Genomic DNA, 20,123 nt, shown 5'->3' on the forward strand with positions numbered 1-20,123 from the left:
ACTTCTGTTTCCTTCTCTTAAATGGAAAATCCCTTACAGTGACATGGGCTCTTGCAGTGGCTATGACAGGACTGTTGGCATGTAACTCCTTAGGCCTCGGGTTTAAAATCAACTTCATAATTCTGTTCCCAACATTGGAATGAACGCATCTGACCCTATGTGGTCAGTGGAGCAGTAGAGGAGGACCTCAGTCTTCAGGGGCCCCTGGCACCTCCATGCAGCAATCAGCTAACAGCATATCCTTTAGGTACGACTTGGCATCCTTATGGAATGATTCATTTAGAGCAAGTTCCTCTGTTCTTGTCTTTATTTGTTCCCTGTTCTCACTGGCCCAAAAGGTTACTGTAGTTAGTAATTACTGCAGTGCCTGGGATTTAACACTGATTGAGGGCTTCAAATGAACTCTTAGTGTTTTCTGATTTCATATCATAAGACAGATTTTACCCATGCAACTTCCTTCCATTTGAAGATACAGGACCCCAGAGCCCTCAAAAAGATCTAAAAGGTTAGAGTTACCAAGTGGAGTAAGAAAGCATTCAATCGTTTATGCAGGTCTAATTTGATTCCATTAGATTTTGGCTGGCCGGCCATATTGACAAACTTTAGGCTATGGCCAATTATGATGTCCACACTACACTTGTCAGGTACCTTATACTGATAAAATACAACATAAATGCAAGTAACTATAATTACTCATAAGGTATTTAAAGACACATTATTTAAATACCCCAAGACTTTTTGACTTAGTGTGCATTACAAAAGTTGTGTTTACTGTCAGAAGACTTTGGTATAAGTCAGAATTGTGTTGTCTGGTATTCTGACTTCCAACATACAAGACCAGGATTTTAGAAAAACTTACTGATGATACCACAGCTTCAATTTCCCTGAACTATACTACTTTTAACTCAGCCCAGCATAATACCATCATCCTCAGCCAATCCAATTTTAAATGGAAAATTTCATCTCCTTTTTTAAAAATATAGACTTATCACCTTTTGCTAAGACAGCTCTACAACTAGCCCTGTAGCAATGTCTCCACTTGGTAAGACAACCAGTCGTGACCCCAGCATGCTTCAGATTACGTCCTCTCCCCACAGCAAAGAACAGGCAGCATTAGCTACACAGACCATTTCCACCAAGGAGAACGTCACAAGGCAAACTGTACCTGGTTGCCGAGGAAGAACTACAGACAGTAAAAGTAAAGGACGAAGGAAATGGAAGAAAAAAAAAGAGAACATTTTATCAAATTAACACTAAGGAATAAAAATCATAATCATGTTACCAGTCTTCAAGCACAGTGACATATACTAACCATTCTTACAGACCTATGTTGCTCTTACTAATTCATTTCTCTCATAGGTAACTGAAAAAACCCAAGAAACAAAACCCAACAAGCAAGCATAAGATTGCTTAGAGTTTTAGTAACTAAATGCCCGGGGTTGGTCCCAGGCAGAGCCACCCAACAATCCCTGGCTACGAGCAGCACAGTGCGCTGTAGGTGTACTTTGAAGACATTTTTAATGTATTAATGGAACCTAGATTTTTTCCTCACTGTAATTTGACATAGCCATCTTAAATTATCTTTGCCAATCACAGATTTTCTTTAGGACTTTAGAGAATTCCTGACAAGCTGCTGAATATATTTTAGGAGCCCTGTTTCAGACCCTGGCCCTAAAAGAAGCTAAAACACAGCACAGATCACTGTCAGTTGTGGCCGCACTCAGCATGGCTTTTTAGTGAAGACTATTGAGCCTGGCACCACCCAGGGCATCCAGACTGTTTGTAGCCCAGCCGAGAGTGGCCAGAGTGTCCCTTAGGGCCTTGACACATTCCCTCCAGCTCTCTCTGAGCCCAGGAACCACTTTGGCTCACAAAGACCAGCTCTTGGTGAATGTCAGTCATTAGGTAATTGTTTCCTAAGACTTTGGTCAGTAGTAAAAAGAGGGCTCTGAAATGTCTCCTACACTGAACTCAAGTAAAGCTATTATTAGCTAGATAGAGCACTGTTTTTCAGATGGAACTAGAAAGGGCATTACGCTTAGCCCACCAGGACACCTGACATCTGGAATCTATAGACACATCTCAGGTCCCACTGGCTCTCGTTCTCCAGGCACTGCCAATGGGAAGGTGGGATCATCGAGTCAGCCACGTGTCAGGTTGCTTTCGCCTGTAAGGGCCAAGTAGGAGAAACCAACACCACAAAGAACTGCTTTGCTCTTCCTTACCCGGTATTTATTCTCTCCAATCTGCTCCACCTGAAACCTTTTTGCACATTTGCACTGAGCCACTTGTCTTGTGACCTATTGGTTTTGAACAACAAAAAAAGAAAAATGTGAAGGGTAAAGTAAGACTCCCTCTTAAAAAAACCAGAAAGATTTTTTACATGTAAACAGAGAAGCTATTCAATATGTATTTTTAAGGCATTTCAGGGTTTTGACACAAACATTTATCTTCTATTCCAAATTGAAACACATTTTTCTTAGTACTTGGGATACTAAAGACACCAAGAGAGAAATGTGCTAATATGCTATCATCAAAATCAACTAATAAAGCAAATTATGAAATGATCTGAGTTTCAACCTAGCAGCTCAGCAGTCAGGCCTGGGGAGTTCCAGGCCACTCCTACGACCTGCTCTGCTGCCTCCCTTCCCAGAACCAACATATCCCAGGATGTCTATGTACTACTGATTAATTTGCTCTTGAATTTTCAATGTGACACAGTCCTTAACTAGGCAGAAAGCTTAGTGTCCATGCCATTTTAAACATTTGCATGTCACCCCTTCAATGCTGCGTTTGAAGACCACTCCCCTGGATGCTGAGGTTGGATGCTTAGAACTAAGAGTCTAGGACCAACCAACATAGGATCTGTGAACCAGGTAAGGTTTTCCGTAACTTTAGAGCACGACACCAATGTGACCACTTGAGTGAGAAGCCCTCTGGTCTAAGCTAGAGTTCAACGTCACCCACAAGCGGATCCCTAAACAACTCCAAACAATCACCTCCCAACAGACGAGCCCCAGGGCTGATGTGGCACCCATACCCAACCCACCTTGGGACAGCAGAAAGCTATGGTCAAAAATGCACTCAAGACACAGTTATGTCCCATACCTCGTCTTCAATTTTATCTGCATCGGTTGTTGGTCGGTAGGCATCCTTATTGGGATGGAGAGCAGCTACGAATTCATAGTAATCAATGTAGCCATCCCCATCTCGGTCAAAAATGTCAGCGACAGCTGTCATCTCCAACTTGGTAGTGGGGAACTCTGGAGAAAATTAATCACATTTGGAATAGTAAGAGGCTTACATGACTGGCTGGAAGGTATATAACTACTATTTGAAAGAAAAAACATTTATGTCTTGATTTTTTTTTCTGAAAAGCAATACACACTCAACTTTAGAAACCTAGAAGATAGACTATTAAGTTTCTGCTTATAGACTACCCTGCCCCCCCCCCCAAGCATTAAAGCGCTATTTCAAATATACTGAAGGGTATAAACAGAATATTATAACCACTATGGACCTACCACCCAACTTAAGAATTTATTTATCCACTCCACTATTATTATTTAAATTATTTCAGAATAGTGACAACTTGGAATTAGTAGGATGAAGTTTCTTCTGTTTAGACCAGGGGTACTCAAACTACGGCCCGCGGGCCACATGCAAATACAAATATTGTATTTGTTCCTGTTTTGTTTTTTTGTACTTCAAAATAAGATATGTGCAGTGTGCATAGGAATTTGTTCATAGTTTTTTTTTTAAACTATAGTCTGGCCCTCCAACCGTCTGAGGGACAGTGAACTGGCCCCCCGTTTAAAAAGTTTGAGGACCCCTGGTTTAGATAAGTGCCTTAGACTACTGACAAATTGCTTTCCAAAGCAGGTGAATGCTTTCAGTAGCAGAGTAATTTATTAAAAAGTAAATCAGACTATATTGTCACTCAGCAGAAAACCTCTGGTGGCTGACCACTGTCCCACTGTTTCTAGAATGAAGTCTGACCACTTCGCCAGGACCTGGAAGGGCCCGCATTAACTAGCTGTTGCCTACCTTCCAGCTTTAACTCCTACACTCCAGCCATGCTAACCTTTTCATGCCTAGAACGTGCCAAGTTCATTCCCACCTCCCCACTTTGTACCTGCTGCTTCCTCTGCCTCTCTCTCTTCCCGCAAACCTTGAGTTGGCTGGAGACTTCTCATCTAGGTCTCAGCTCAAATATTACCCCCAGACAGGCCCTCCCTGGCTACCCATGTACAGTAGCACAGCTGTGGGATGTGCTTTGTGACCCTGGAAAATCACTTATCTACTTATGCCTCAATTACTTATTTTGCTAAAATAAAGGAGACCACACACTTTGTAAGCTGTTATGTGTCAGAAACTGATGTAATGAAAAATGTATTTTTTCAAACATTTTGCTTAGAACTACATTACTCACAAAACTCAGCTCCTTATCTATAACTCAAACAAGACCTGCTATTTTTTATTCCCAGCAAAATGAGGCTCTTCTTGACATGAAAACGACAGGCCAATCTTAGTAAGCAATTATAGTTCTTCCTTAACTTCAGAAGGACAGTTCAACCCGATTATCTCCTTCACAAACTAGGGAATCCAGGTGTGACCATGCTTGGAATTATGATTGGACTCACTGGATGCTAGAATGCCATCAATAAACTCCTGACGGGTTATCTTCCCATCCTGGTCCTTGTCAATTCGCCGGAAGAAATCCATCACCCGTGACTTTTTGTGATTCATCCAACGCATATACTTTTTCCTCCAGACGTCAAAGTCAAAATTGGCAAATTCCTTCAACTAGACAGAAGTGAGGAGTGTTAACAAAACCTGTATTTTGGCATTCACACCTGCCCAGAGCACACCAAAGCTTTCAGACACACAGTAAAGCCGTGCAGGCCTCCTGGAGGGCACCAACAATGGTACCTGTGTTGCCTCTTCTGTGGAGGCACCATCTGGCTCCTTCAGGGAGAACCACGATGGTTACACGGGCTGTGGTGTAACGGAGCAGCAGGAGAAAGTGCCTGAACACCACCGTGAGAAACAGGGCAAGGAGCATGCGCAAGGGTGGAGCCAGCCTTGCTTTCCCTTTGCCCCCACTTTGCCCCCTTCCGAAGGATCACCTTAGAGGTCAGGAATGAACTCTCTCCCAGAGGAGAAGTGCTTATTAGACTCTGAGGAAACTATGACCGAGAGGCCCACCTCAGCAGGCTCACATTTCCCACCATTTTCTGAGATGAGATATCTGATTCTGGCTGGAAGAATTAAGAATCCAACCCTGCACGTAAGCATGTTTCTTGAATGGCACCAGAGGGGCAAACTGCCCACCTGACTTCCATGCTAAACTTGCTCTGACAGACAGCAGCAGGCCCGTGAGGTGGGCAAGGCAATGTTTAGCTAATTGGACGTTAGTGACACTGACGTAGAATGACTTTAAACAGTACAGCCGTTTTCCAAACCCTAGTCTTTCAAACTCCAAAGTTGGGAGGAATGAGGGGAAAAAGAAAAAGCCAAAAACCAAATATGCTTAAAGCTCAACTGACCTACTACAAAAACAACAAAAAGCACAGAATACTCGCTTCCAGGCATAGCTGCTTTGATGTGCACAAATAAAAAAATGTAGAAGATACCAGAGGTTTGTTTTAGGAACTAGGCAGTGTGGCATTATATTTTTTTAGACTGGTGTTGGTACTTTAAAATTTGCTTTTCATAATCTAGTGAAGACTAATAGAATAGCAAGATCATAAAAATACTCTTATTTCATAATTGTGTAGCTTTTCTCAATAATTATTTTCGTGGTAAGCGACACACCTGGAGGTAATTTTGCCCAGCCAGGTGCTGAGGGTCAGGTCACAGGCCCTCACGACTGGCTGGTTGCTTGCTTTCTGGCCTACTCTGTTGTGAGTGGCTGACTCACACGTGTGTCTTTTCCCCTAGGAGGCCTGAAGACTCACAGAGGTCTGTTTCTACTGCTGGGAAGTTGAGAGGCCTCGGAAGGACTGTGACTGCCCTCCGGGGGTCTGCCTGGCAGGGCTTACCTCCTCCAGTCTGTCCAACGCGTCATTCAGCTTCCGCTGGCGCTCCAGCGCCAACAGCCACACCTGCTGCCAGCGGGCAGAGAGCTGGTTGATCCGCGGGTTTTTCGCTTCCGACTGTGAAAAGATCAGCATGGGAGGAGGTGCTGGCTGACTCAAGGACTTCCCTAGAAGGAAAAATAGCCACAAAGTTAGAAAAGCTGGATTTGTCAGTTCAGAAAGAGACACAGTGTCACATGTATGGACTTAGGAGACCTTCATAATGACATCCAATCACTAACAGAAAAGAAACATGGCACCTGGCCATATTCAGATACAGAAACACATTAATTTCAAAACTACTGATTCTCCTCCAAGCCAATAGGTCTTGTCTCATATTTTCAATCAATTCTGTCCTCCCTTAGTGAACTGAGGAAATGTCAAATCAACTAAAGCTGCAATGGTGCCAGCGAAGCTCAATGTGAATCAAATATAAACAGCTAGCACTGATAACCAAAACAATGGAAAATCACTGCAAATTAACTTGCTTGACTTATTTAGAAATTTCGTAACAATCCAAGAAAATGTAGTAGAGTTACTGTATGTCAGTGTTAAGAAATGTGACTTTCAAAAAAAAATTTTGGTTCAAATCCAATGGTTTTTGAAAATAAAAAGGACATTTTTTGGACAGGTGTTTGGAAAGTGCTCATTGTCCACAGCAGGAGGGATGCCTCCCAATACAGAGGCGGGGACATACTGCCGCCGCCGCGGGGTTTCTCCATGAAAGGCCCGTGCGCGGGCTCTACGTTCTTCCTTTTGTATGTCTTGGTGACCCGGTCCATGTCAGGCTGTTTGCGAGTCATCTCTTCCATAAATGTCTGTTAAATACAAACAACAGAAAAAAAGAGTTGAGAGTTTTCTTGGACTAAGATGGCATGAGACAACTTTTTTTTTAAAATATATTTTATTAATTTTTTACAGAGAGGAAGGGAGAGGGATAGAGAGTTAGAAACATCGATGAGAGAGAAACATCGACCAGCTGCCTCCTGCACACTCCCTACTGGGTATGTGCCCGCAACCAAGGTACATGCCCTTGACCGGAATCGAACCTGGGACCCTTCAGTCCGCAGGCTGATGCTCTATCCACTGAGCCAAACCAGTTAGGGCGAGACAACTTCTTACTAACAAAGGCCAAGCCCATGACAGACGTATTGATAGATGCCTTGTACACTGACTCACTCATTCCAAGAAACACAATTGAGCAGGCACTTCAGGTGCTGAAGGCCTGAAAAAATGAAACACAGCTTCTTACTTCAAGGAGCTCACAGGTGAGCGAGGACAACCAGGAAGTCAGAGCAATGAGTGCCACTCAGGGTGCCGAAGAAGACTAGGATGGGTACCTGGCAGCGGATGGATGGATGAACTCTTTCTGCTGTGTAACACGCATATCTAAGACCTGAGGACAGCCTCCAGGAGCTGACAGCAACTCCTGGCTGACACTCAGCAAGAAATGGAAAGGGGTGAAATAGGTGAAGGGAGTAAGCAACAGCAGCAACAACAAAATTTATAGACACAGACAACAGTATGTTGATTACCAGAGGGAAATGGAAGAGGGTGGAGGTAGAAGAGGGTATCGGGGGTATAAATGGTGATGGAGAACTTGACTTTGGGTAGTGAATACACAATACAATATCCAGATGATGTATTATAGAATTATATACTTGAAATCTATATAATTTTATTAACCAATGTCACCCAAATCCTATATAATAAAAGCATAGTATGCAAATTTGTCCCTTCAACTGGGAATTCTTCCGGGAGTTCAACCAGGGGGTGGGGTTAGCTGGGGGAAGGGAGGAAGGCCCCGGCCAGCAGCTGCTAGGGACCCTGCCAGTGCATGAATTTCATGCACTGGGCCTCTAGTAAATTCAATAAAAATTTAAAGAAAGAAAATGGAGACCTCAGTTCTACAACCATAGGAAATTAATTCTACCAACAACTTGAATGAGCCTGAATGAGAATTGCTGCACTGGCTGACACTTTAATTTCAGCCCAATAAGACCCTAAGAAGAGGACCCAGCAAATTCATGCCAACTTCTGTCCCACAGGAACTGTGAGATAAGTGTGTGCTGCTTTAAGCTAAGTCTCTAGGAATATGTTAAGCAGCAGTTTAAATAGGATACACATAGGGCAAAGGAAATACCAGTGACCCCAGGATGCGGTTAAGATACCTGATGCTCAGCGATAAGGGCTTTAACTCGGTCAATGTTCTGAGGGATTGGCTCCTGATCCCGCTGAATGAGGGTGGTCTCAGCCCATTGGATCCACACCAGAAGTTCTTCCAAGAGCTCAGCATTAGCCACCAGTTCTGACAGGGCCGTTTCAAGACGCTGCTGGTGCTGCTTAGCCCACGTCAGGACCTGGGGGAGAGAAATCATTGCCTCCTTTAGTCAAGCAAATCCCTTTGTTTTTAAAGTCCTTTTTCATCTGATCCTAACAATGACTATCTAGGGCAAAGACCACCCAAGCAGTTAAGAGACTTAGCTCTTACTATGGTAATAGAGCTGGGTTAACTAGAATGAGAAATCAGCTCTTCTAAAAGTAAACCTAGTACATCTGATTAAACACAGGATTTCTGAGGATGGAGGAGGAATACACACCTGTCTTTAGGAAGCCACCAGCTAACAAATCACTGCACCAACACTAGTCTTCCAGATTTCAGCACAGTACCAAGAAAGCATTCATTGCTAAAACACTAATTTAATCTTGTTGAGATTTTCCCAGTGAGTGAAAAATCTCTTATGGGAGGAGCTCTGTTGTATGTTGTTGCTGTAAACCCATTTTATCAGGCGTAGCCTTCCTCTAAAGCCAGGGACCCACCTCCTCAAAGCGAGCCCGGATGATGGTGATCCAGTGTTTGATGGTAGTGATGCAATCAGGATGGCAGACAGCCAGAATGACTTCTCCCATCGCCACCGCTGTGTTCACATCCACTCGCTTTTCTTCCACTTTCTTCATGAACTCCTAAACAAAAAAAGATTAGAAAATAAAAATTAACTAACTAATCTACTCTAACCCTGCCCGGGTAGCTCAGTTGATTACAGCATCATCCCAATACACCAAGGTTGTCGGTTCGATCCTCGGTCAGGGCACATACAAGAATCAACCAATGAATGCATAAATAAGTGGAACAACAAATTGACGTTTCTCTCCCTTCTCTCTCTAAAAAAAAAAAAATAAAAAAAAATTCAACAAATCAATAAATAAGACACCATCATTTAAAAAAACAACCCAAAACCTACTCTGATAGCAGTGTTTACACTGTAAGGGGGAATAAATAAAAAAATTCAGTGTATTTTCCGCTCAATGAGTTCACGGACACAGACCTCGAAACGCCTCTATTGGGTATCTCTGGCATTTTCTTCCCAGCACTGAGAGATGCTGCAGATGACGAGGACTAGGGATACAGAGGCACGTCCCTTTCCCAAACTGGGCATGCCTATTTTCCTATTCTGAATGATCTCATCTGAAAAAAATCCTGTTTTTACTCATTTCAATGTGTGTAACCAGTGTTGTTTTGGACAAATAACAGCAATAAAACACTACTTAAAAAAAATAACTAAAACAGAATATAATGACAAAACCAAGATTAAAATCTCCCAGTCAGTGGGTAACTCAAAAATTAAAATAGCAAACATTTCCCACCTCATTAGGAGTCACACTGAGGGCCCAGATACTGCATTTCCTGCAGCTCAGTTAGGAGGTTCTGTGGGAGCTGGTCAGGGCCTGAAGCTAGTAACAATGAGGAAGTGAAACAAAACTGTGTGCAGGTGAGGAATACAGAGGTGGCACAGCCCACGTTTTTCTTTATATAATGCCACGTTGTCTGACTTGTTTACAACCTACATGTATTATGTTTGTAAAAACAAATGAGTGAACAATCTTTAAGGTGTCACAAAAACTGCCAGTCATTTCCGTCATTCCTGCTAAACAGCAAGCTGGCCTCACTCTGGCTCTGCTCCTTTGCACAAGAGGTCTGCAGTTTACAACAAAAGCTCCTCCCTTTGGTGGGGTGGGGGCAGTCCTCACGTGGTGGGTGGCACGGTCACGGTGCCCTGTGGCGGGATTACCTGATGGGTGTCAATGAGAGACTGCAGGGCCTCCGTGTCATCGGGAAGCGCTCCCCGAAAGCGAAGTGTTTGCTCTGCTTCAGAAAGCCACTCCAACAGCATGTGGACTGTGTCCCGAAACTCTTCCGCCTGAAATAAGCAAGCAGAAGAGATGGAACGTCTCTGCAGCCAAGGTCCTGGCCATTGGGGTATGCCAAGGAAAGGGTCTAGGACTAAACTCCTCAGGGCATCACAGGAATTTGATGGTCCTATCAAAGTCCCACAAAGGTTATCTTTCATTCGTAGATCTTTGACAACAAACTGAATTCATTATTTCTCTAAAATCTTGTAGAACATTCCAAATACTAATGTTTGATGTTGTGTTCATTCTGAGATGGGCTGGAACCGATCCTGATAAAGAAACTAGAATAAATCTGTTCAAACCGAAATCCCTGGGGTTTTCCCAACAAACGTGTCTGACCTGTTTCAAGGCCTGTTCCAGTCGGCTTTGTTTGGAGACGGAGAGTTTACACACAGTGTCCCAGCGAGTGCTCAGTTCCTGCAGCTGCCCTTTGACCCACGTGGTGTCATCGCGGCTATTTTCAATCAGCTCTCGGCCGGACCGCTTCAGTACCTGAACGGTTCCCGTTCGCTTTCCCAGTTCCTTCTGGAAAACCTTCAGGAGAATTCGTATGAGAAATGTTTTGAATCCAAGAAGCAAAACCACACAGGAAGTTATCATTTAGTTCAATTTCCTTGGTAAGTTGCAGTCATGTGTCTTTTATGCACAGAGGGAGGCAGGATAAGGCATAAGAAAAATTAACCAGAAAAGGTGGCTCTAAAATATGAGCAGTGTGACTTGGGGTAGGTTGCTTAGCTGGAGTCTCAGTTTCTTAATCCATAAAATGGGAATAATGGTAAAACATTTCCAGAATTGTAGGAGTCAAACAAGGACACATATGTCATGAGTATGACATATTCAGGGTAAATGAAATGCTCAACATGACAAGTGCAGGTCATACTAAATATTGCTGCCCATGGTGCTGGGCTTGTAAGGTTCAGAAGTAGTAAAAAAGCAGTCAGTTTCATTTTATCTTTCAGTGTAATATTTGTCTTGAGCGGCTCCTGACTTTAAATTTATTTTGTGAGTCATCTGAGAGATTCAAATAGGAAGGGGGCGGGGAAACCTCAAAGTGAAGTTTACACATTGCCAGATCTAAATCTAACCAATTTTGGTAAATTCTTTGTGACTGATGTAGAATCCCAGCAGCAGTTTGTTTAAACTTGCAGAGCAAGGAGCTGCCTTCCTCACAAGCAGAGATCCAGCTCTTTCAGACTTCCTTTCTCCCTTAGCGTGAGCAGAAGGCACAGATCTTACCCCTCACCTTATGGGCATCCATGAGGTTCATGACGAGGTCGAGGTCCCCGTGCACGGGCTGGTCCTCGGCCAGCTGTGGCTCCACCTTGTACAACCAGTCGACCAAGGCCTGCAAAGCATCCATGAACTGGCCCGAAAACAGCAGGGCCTCTTCCAACTTGTGCTGCCTGAGAAAAGCACATAAACCTTGCTGTTTTTAGGCATTATTTATGAATGGCCCACAATTCTGACTGCTGAAAGGAAATACTGCTTGAACTCTACATAGAGAGGGACCTCCAAGTTGAAATCGTTAGAAACACAGTAAAAAGTGACTGAGAGAGATGGCCTAGACATTTTAAATCAAACCACTCTCTAGAGCAGTGATGGTGAACCTTTTGAGCTCGGCGTGTCAGCATTTTGAAAAACCCTAACTTAACTCTGGTGCCGTGTCACATATGGAAATTTTTTGATATTTGCAACCATAGTAAAACAAAGACTTATATTTTTGATATTTATTTTATATATTTAAAAGCCATTTAACAAAGAAAAATCAACCAAAAAAATGAGTTCGCGTGTCACCTCTGACACGTGTGCCATAGGTTCGCCATCACTGCTCTGGGATGAATTAATCATAGTGTAGGTAGGAGACAGGCACAGATGCCCTTCGGCATCTTAAGAGTCCAGCAGTTATACACATGGACACACCCTAATGACCAAGGTCTGCCTGTGCTCACTACTTTACACCCCTCCAGTACAGGATGATGGTTTTGCTAATGGCCTAGAGTCAGAGTTCAACTCCTAGCTCTTTACCAGTTTTGAGTCCCTGGGCTGTCTCTTCACCTCTCTGAACCTCAGTCGCCTCACCAAAAATTTCCAAGTATAAATTAGATAGCGATATTGTAATACTGAATATGGCATAGTGGGTACAAATGGATAAAGTACGACTTTTAGAACCAAACCAAATAATTTCAATCCCAGCTCTGCCGCTTAGTAGCTGAGTGACGTTGGGGGAATTAGGAAACCTCTTAACCATAGTTTCCTCATCTGTAACCCGGGAATAACGGTACCCACACCTCAGTGGTTGTTGAGGATTACATGACTAGTAGGCACTGTTATGCACATACTCAGTAGAAGTTGCTCAGTACAGATCAGATATCATGCTGGTTAAGTGAGGTAACACATGCAGAGGTTTTGCATAGTGTCCTGCACATGATGAGAGCCCTTAGCGAGTCAGCTAGTGGTATTACAAGTTGGTGATTTACAAATACTGAGTTACTGACCTATTACTGTGGGCTTCTCTCTTTCTAATACAATAATGTTCAAGTGTAAAATGAAAGAATTTCAATACATTTTATTCAAATTTTTCATACCTCACTGAATTAACGAGACACTGAGATGCTATAAAACCTGCTACTGAAGCATATGCTTTATTACCACGTTATGGAGTCCAGTAACAGTCTCTCAGGGAGCTTTGGGATAACATACAACCTACGGAGGGGACACTCATGCTCACCTCTCCACAGACTTGCCACACACAGTATCCCATTTGTCTCTGACTTCTCCCAATAAGTTGTCAAGTGTCTGAGTATCATCAGAAAGCAAAGTCTTTTCTTTCAGGGCTCTGCCAGTTCTGATTGTGGTGTCATACACAGGCTGCTTGCCACCAAGAGTTTTCTGAAACTCCTGTTTTCAAAATGAAAAGAAAAAAAAAACATATGTGAGATGACATCTTGATTTGGAACAAGGAAAAATTTTTGTGTGTTTCCAGGTTGGTAATTAGATACAATTTGACTGTGACTACTTCTTGAACTAATAAGAGCTTACCCTTAAGAATTTATAAGTCTTTGCTTATGTTACAGTAGTGCATATTTCTAAAAGCCTAGAATTCCTATAAGCCTACAGTTTTAACTTTAAGGTTTACTCCCACAATCACTTTGTTTGAATTGTTATTTAAATGAGCAATTGTCGCAGTTAGACACTGTCTAGACATGAAATGGAATGCAGGCTTCATCATCTTGACGTGTTTACCCAGATAAAATTTCCAGTGAATACAGAGCTCAGGCCCTAAGAGCCACCGACTGCTTTACCTTATGCTTAGAGAGCTGCAGTTTAATTTTGTCTGGGTCATTGGATATCTCCAGCTCCGAGTCCAGGTGACTCTCCGCATCTTCCAGCCAGTCGACCAGTTTTTTCCAAGCTTCGTGGAACTACAATTTTATAAGAAGTAAGTTATAACAGTAAAGACCTATACAACACTTTTATGGGAATTAATCCAGGGACTCAAGACTTGCAGCCAGAGGTTATTCAGTACTTAGAACTTTCTTTTGTAACTTACTTGTTTTGCCCGCTTCCTGGCATCATCGAGTGATCGCCCTCTCTCAATAGATCGCTGGACAATCTTCTCCCATCGAGACTGGACGCTCACCAACAAATTCCTGATCAGAACAACGTCCTGCTTCTGGCTAAGGAACTTTAACTGGTTCCCGGTTTGATCGAGTTCTATGATCTGGTCTCGATGAGCATTTACTTCATTAGCAAAAACCTGGTGGGAAAATACTGCTGTGTAAACGGAAGACAAGACAACCAGTCCGTTCAAAGGAAGGAAACATCCTGGTGTTAGTTACCTTATGCTCCTCTATCTGCGACAGGACAGTGTTCAGTATCAGGCTGGGAGGAGAAGCGATGTTTAAATTCTGCTCTGCTAGCGTGAGCCAGTTGATAAATTCTTGCAGGGAATTCTGGAATTCTGTTGCCAGGTTGAGGGCCTCTTCCAGCTTTGACTGAATTTCAATTAAAACACACACAAAAAGTGCCAAATTCAGGAATTATAGCTTCAAGGACAAAGGCGTGAACTGTACACCAAATGAAATGACCTCTAAAGAGGAAGCCTCACTTAACCAACTTCCAAACACGCCTTGTTTGCAAAGAAGGGGACATTGAAATGTTAGTGTCTGAAACAACTGCTTATGAAAAAGGACACAATTTGCAGCGGAGCTCTCCTCCGCCATCCCCCACTTCCAGGGGCAGTAAGAGCAGGAGTAAAACCAGTCAATGCAAGCGAACAGCTCCATGGTGACAGCTGCAGGTCTGCAACCCGCTGTGACCAGAGTCTCATTTTCCTTTCATGTACTTTCTGTGGCATGAAAACAACCAATGAAAAGCACTTTACTGTAGTAAATACTCACCGCAGTGCCTGCTTAAATGTTTTCAGAAAAGACGGCACCTAAAAATGTCTGAGTCTGAAACTTATTCTTATGCTATAAGCAGAAAAGATAATAAAAGCCCTAATATTCTAAGCAAAAATCTGACAACCCTAAACGTAAATTTTTAGATACTTTTATCTAAATCAGGTGACAAAAACAATGGTTAGGTCAAGACACCTGCAACTGTCCATGAGCACATCCCAATTGCACAGCGTCTCCAAGCCCATCCACAGAGACCTCTAGCCCCAATACCAGGGGTGAGGGCCTCTGCCCCTGGACCACACCAGGCAGGCAAAACAGACTAATGACAGGTTGTTAAAAATGAAGATATCCAAAATATTCACAGAAGAAAGCCCAAGATGTACATTACAAATGTTAATTCCTGTAAATTGGGTTATATGTAACTTTTATTTTCTTCTTTGTGTTTTCAGGTTACTTTTGTAACCTAAAAAACCACTATAGCCCTAGCTGGTTTGGCTCAGTGGATAGAGCGTCAGCCTGTGAACTGAAGGGTCCCAGGTTTGATTCCGGTCAAGGGCACATGCCTGGGTTGTGGGCTCGATCCCCAGTAGGGGGCGTGCAGGAGGCAGCCAATCAACGATCCTCTCCCATCATTGATGTTTCTATCTCTCTTTCCCTCTTTCTTCTTCTCTGAAATCAATAAAAATATGTTAAAAACACTATAATGAATGCTACAAAAATGTATAGGCCTAATCCAGTGGTCGGGAAACTGCGGCTTGCGAGCCACATGTGGCTCTTTGGCCCCTTGAGTGTGGCTCTTCCACAAAATACCATGTGCGGGCCCGCACGTACAGTGCGATTGAAACTTCGTGGCCCATGCGCAGAAGTCGGTATTTTGTGGAAGAGCCACAATCAAGGGGCCAAAGAGCAGCATGTGGCTCGCAAGCCGCAGTTTGCCGATCACTGGAGAAAAATAAAATCTACATCATATCTATCACAGAAATGCTTAGAACTTAATATATTACCAAGTTCCTAGATGGCAGGAAATCTTCCACTTGTTTTTTTAAAAATATATTTTATTTATTTCAGAGAGGAATGGAGAGGGATAGAGAGATAGAAACATCAATGATGAAAGAGAATCACTGATCGACTGCCTCCCACATGGCCCCCACTGGGGATCGAACCCGCAACCCAGGCATGTGCCCTTGACCAGAATCGAACCTGGGACCTTTCAGTCCACAGGCCGATGCTCTATCCACTGAGCCAAACCGGCTAGGGCTCTTCTACTTGTTTTATGCTCTTGCCAAATCTGCAACAACTATCCGTGACACCTAGCCTGTGCTTTACCAATTCCACTGATAATGGGTTATGTATTTATTTCTTGAGGCAGCCTGTTTCATTTTGGGAAAACCCTCTAGAAACTTCTTGATTTTGAGCCAGAATCTGCCAGTTACTTTAATTGGTATTAGTTCTGCATTCTGCAGGAATTATAGGCAACAGACTGTCCAAGAATTAGAATGTAGCCATACACTCTAATTGGGCCATTCTTTATGTAACAAAATTATCAGACCCCACATTAAAAGAATTCTAGAAAAATCAATGCTTTTCAAATGTTCAGTTATGTATAAATATTTGTGTTTTTCCCATTAAATTGGATAGGATCCATGCCTTTATAGTTTCTACTATATACCTAGCACAGTGCCTGGCACATACATGCTTAATAACTATTTGTTGAATGCATGTGGCCAAGAGATTTGCACACACATTTTATTTGATCTGCCCAGCACAGAAATAATCTGCAGAGATACTCTGAGACTCTGTACTCATAAAAACCAGTGTTTTGGGGCTTTGATCTCTAATCACTTTTCTTTTGAAGAGAATTTGATTTTTGAGGAAGAGTGAGGAGGGGCCTTATAATTTACTTCTCTCTTGATTTTTAGTACAATTCTTTGCATGCCGTACTTACACTAGAATCCACATTCCTTGCGTGCCATTATTTGTCATACTCCCTGCATGCTCTGCTCCCACCCTCCCAATCCCAAGTCACCAACTCCAACATAACTTTGTTTTTAAGTAGGAACACAACAAATCTGATTAACAATGGATATAGGGTCCACCATTGAGCAGTAACAGGCAGTAATGTCTTAACTGGTAGATGCAGAAAAAGAATGAAGAATAAAATCAAATATTGGCAGAAACTAGTACCATCAATGCAACTTGACATGGATGGAAAATAGAAATCTAATTACAGAAAAGAGGGATGATTCCCATGAAGGCAATTCTGAGGACATCAGTCCCACAACTTCTGGTTCAATACACTGGTCTTTAACAAATCTTCACAGAAATGAGATGGTAATGACATGCCGTCACCAAGCACCTACTCAAATACCGTAACCACACTGTCTTTTGTGGTGATACCTTTCTTTCTTCCATCTTACTGCTGACCACATGCCACTTCTGTTCCAAGAGGGCTACACTCTGTTCTGTCTTTGAGCCAGACCCAGAATCATCACGGCTTAGGAGCATGAGCCTGCCCTTGTCAAGTAGTTGATTATAAGTCTCTTCCTTGGCTTTGAGCTGGGAATAGAGTTCCTACAAGAAAGGGCAGGAAAGATATAAATTTCCTGAAAGATACCCAAACACACATTTACAAGCACAGTTTGGAAAGGTCCAGAAAGGTCTCACCTTGATTAAAACCCTTTCTTTTGGATTCAGTTCAACTGCTGAACAACTAGGGAATGAAATCCACCATTCTTGCTTAGTATTAAAATAATTTTGTCACCGAATAAATGGAATTATTTTAAGGACCAGAAATCCTTAAATATAAACCCCAATCATTAACTTCCTTTTCCTGAATAATTTACCTAGACATTATGCCTTTTGTTCTCAGCTACTTTCTTGAAAAACTGTATCTATTGGGTTTCCCTAAATCCCACTGAAGTAGTCTTTTCCTTAAATAGAACCACATCTGTGCTATGTATCTGTCTTCTTGATGCTCTCACCTTCAAGTCAATATTCTTGTGCCCACCAAGTTGACCAACTCAGAATTAACCAGTTGACCAATGTATCTCCAGCCAATTTCTCCCATCACCACTGCTGCCTGTGGTAGGGTATTAAAAGCCCATATGTAGGCAGGAGTACTCAAGATTGTACTATATTGTCAGTAAAAAGGCATTACTTTGTAGATTCTCAGATATACATCAGGGGCTACTGACTATGGCATGCTTATGCTCAATACTTCAGGAAATCTCTATTACCATGTGTGTATCAAGCTGTTCTCTAGCAGTTTCAGGAAGTCCTCCTGTGGGCTTAGATGCAGAAAGTTGGGTCTCCATTCTAGTCAGTTCCAAGAGGAAATCTTCAATTTCACTGTGGAAACCCTGGGCCTTTTGTGAAAAGACATTAGGAACGTCAGTAGTCAATCCCAGCTTCAAAAGTAAACATTCTAAATCGCAATATGAGGATTTATATCGTTATTTATTGATCTTAGAGAGAGAAAGGAAGATCTACCCATTCATGTATGCATTGGTTGATTTTTGTATGTGCCCCGACTGGGGATTGAACCCGAAACGTTGGGGTATTGGGACGACACTCTAACCAACTGAGCTACCTGGCCAGGGCATGAGGAATCTATTTTGAGGGAGGAATTTTGGGCTGTTCTCAGGCAGAGCTGTTCTGCTACTGGATTGGCATGGGGCCAATATATTTATTTTTAGAATCTAGTAGAATTCCCCAGACCTCCCTGTAGGCAAAAGTAGGTTTATAGTTGTGAGCACACAAAGACAATTTATTCTTGTATTATTATTTAATAAATAATTCTATTTCCATTTTAACAACTACAAAACTACTTCTGCCCAACCCTGTATTATAAATGTCTGATATAACCAATGAATTGACTAAGGCAGTGGTCGCCAACTGGTGGTCCACGGACCGCTGGTTGGTCTGTGAGGTCCAAAGGTTGGTGATCTCTGGACTAAGGTACTGCCGAGTATGAATATGGAGGAACCTGATTGGATCTAAGACATAACTGAATCTGTGAACAGGTCTGTTAAAGCAAAATCTACTAACTTTGAATTATAAATAAAGAGATTAGCTACAAACTAATCCAAAAAACCCCAATAAGTCAAAAGATGTTCTTTCTAGACAAGTTCCAGCAGAGAAATGACCTTCCTCTCAAGACACCGGGGGCTCTACCCCAAGTTGCTTTCCTTTCTTCCGAATGTTACGCGCACAGCTCTGCACAGCTCCACCTGCCTAACTTGGACGAGGCACGGACCTGCTGCAGTGTCGATTGAAGCTGCTGCTCCCTCTCCTCCGTTTTCTGTAACACTGACTCCCAGCATTGGTTCATGGTTTCCAAACGGCTCCTTAAGCTGCTGGCATCATCTCCAGCACTAGATTCAAGAAGTTCATTGCCAGCTTTGTTGACTGTTTCCACTGTGGCTTGATGGGCCAAAACATCATTTTTTAGAACCTAAAAAATGTTGAACAATAATTTATCTCTACAGATAACATCAAACCCAGTTCTCTAAGGTACACACTGAAAGGCTTCTGGTGGCAATATTTAGTCTGAAACCAAAAGACTAAGAGATGAAAAATAAAACACTTACATGGTGCTTCGCGAGCTCAACTTCAATGACTTTTGGATCTCCACTTATTGGCCTTTGAGCATCTAACAATTCTTCAGTGTGAATCAGCCAACTCATTAGTTCTTCTAAGGCATGTTGGAATTGGCCAAGGGCCAAGAGAGCACCTTCTAGCTTATGCTACCCAGAAAACGATATAAGGAAACAATTGTTAGGAAATAAGAAAGCAGAAGATAGTAGTCCATTTATGTACTCCACCATTTGCCTTACCTGTCTGTGGGCAATCTTTTCACCCAGGTTCTCCCAAAGGTGTCTGAGTTCTGTCAATGGTTCTCGTATAATGTCTCTGTCTGTTTCATCAGTAGCTTTCTTTAACATTAGTTCACCCTGGTGATTGAGCTTCTCCATCTCAATTTGCTGTTGGTAAACTTCCACCTTGAACTCCTATCAAAGACATATTTAATGTTAACATCAAATCAAGTCTTTAAAAACTAACACACAATCCTTCAAAAGCCATTCCCAGATACAAACCTTCATTTCATTTAACTGATCTTTAACAGTGCTGAGGTCAGTGCCGACAGGGGGCATGGTGCAGAGTTTAATCACGGTATTATCTAGCCAGTCAAACATAGCCTAAAATAAAAACACAAATAAGCAGTCAAAAACACAAGGAATCGGGAAAGAATTAGCATTATCTCTGCTAAATAAGCAGAGAGAAATCAAAGTGCCAAGTACTGTTTGTGTTTTTAGATGGCGAGGGAGGCGCAGAGGGAAGGAATAATGATCTTTATTCAAATAATATGGGGACTTACGAATGAAGCAAGCATTGGGATAGTGTCCAAAATAAACCATGATCTGGCAAAACTAAGTATGAACAAAAGGTACTA

The 20,123-nt window shown here is 42.4% G+C and overlaps 1 protein-coding gene across 16 annotated transcripts in view; it reads right to left on the reverse strand.

Moving 5' to 3' along the window:
- The window catches only part of MACF1 (microtubule actin crosslinking factor 1), a 342,588-nt gene that overhangs the window by 12,592 nt on the left and 309,873 nt on the right, over nt 1-20,123 (reverse strand). For 9 of the 16 annotated variants that reach the window (XM_059690073.1, XM_059690079.1, XM_059690074.1 and 6 more), the window contains 21 exons: nt 19,768-19,869; nt 19,507-19,680; nt 19,261-19,416; nt 18,927-19,124; nt 17,908-18,036; nt 17,069-17,242; nt 14,111-14,266; nt 13,822-14,028; nt 13,574-13,693; nt 13,000-13,169; nt 11,515-11,674; nt 10,611-10,805; nt 10,151-10,279; nt 8,901-9,044; nt 8,252-8,440; nt 6,778-6,898; nt 6,045-6,208; nt 4,644-4,806; nt 3,109-3,263; nt 2,226-2,300; nt 1,166-1,183 (listed from right to left, as the gene is read on the reverse strand). In XM_059690073.1, coding sequence (XP_059546056.1) covers nt 1,166-1,183; nt 2,226-2,300; nt 3,109-3,263; nt 4,644-4,806; nt 6,045-6,208; nt 6,778-6,898; nt 8,252-8,440; nt 8,901-9,044; nt 10,151-10,279; nt 10,611-10,805; nt 11,515-11,674; nt 13,000-13,169; nt 13,574-13,693; nt 13,822-14,028; nt 14,111-14,266; nt 17,069-17,242; nt 17,908-18,036; nt 18,927-19,124; nt 19,261-19,416; nt 19,507-19,680; nt 19,768-19,869 — 3,099 coding nt within the window. Of the gene's footprint in view, nt 1-1,165; nt 1,184-2,207; nt 2,301-3,108; nt 3,264-4,643; nt 4,807-6,044; nt 6,209-6,777; nt 6,899-8,251; nt 8,441-8,900; nt 9,045-10,150; nt 10,280-10,610; nt 10,806-11,514; nt 11,675-12,999; nt 13,170-13,573; nt 13,694-13,821; nt 14,029-14,110; nt 14,267-17,068; nt 17,243-17,907; nt 18,037-18,926; nt 19,125-19,260; nt 19,417-19,506; nt 19,681-19,767; nt 19,870-20,123 lie in introns of all 16 variants that reach the window. The other 7 variants (XM_059690080.1, XM_059690075.1, XM_059690071.1 and 4 more) reach the window with 2 other exon arrangements.

Source organism: Myotis daubentonii, chromosome 3 (assembly GCF_963259705.1).
Source record: "Myotis daubentonii chromosome 3, mMyoDau2.1, whole genome shotgun sequence".
NCBI classification, from domain to species: domain Eukaryota; kingdom Metazoa; phylum Chordata; class Mammalia; order Chiroptera; family Vespertilionidae; genus Myotis; species Myotis daubentonii.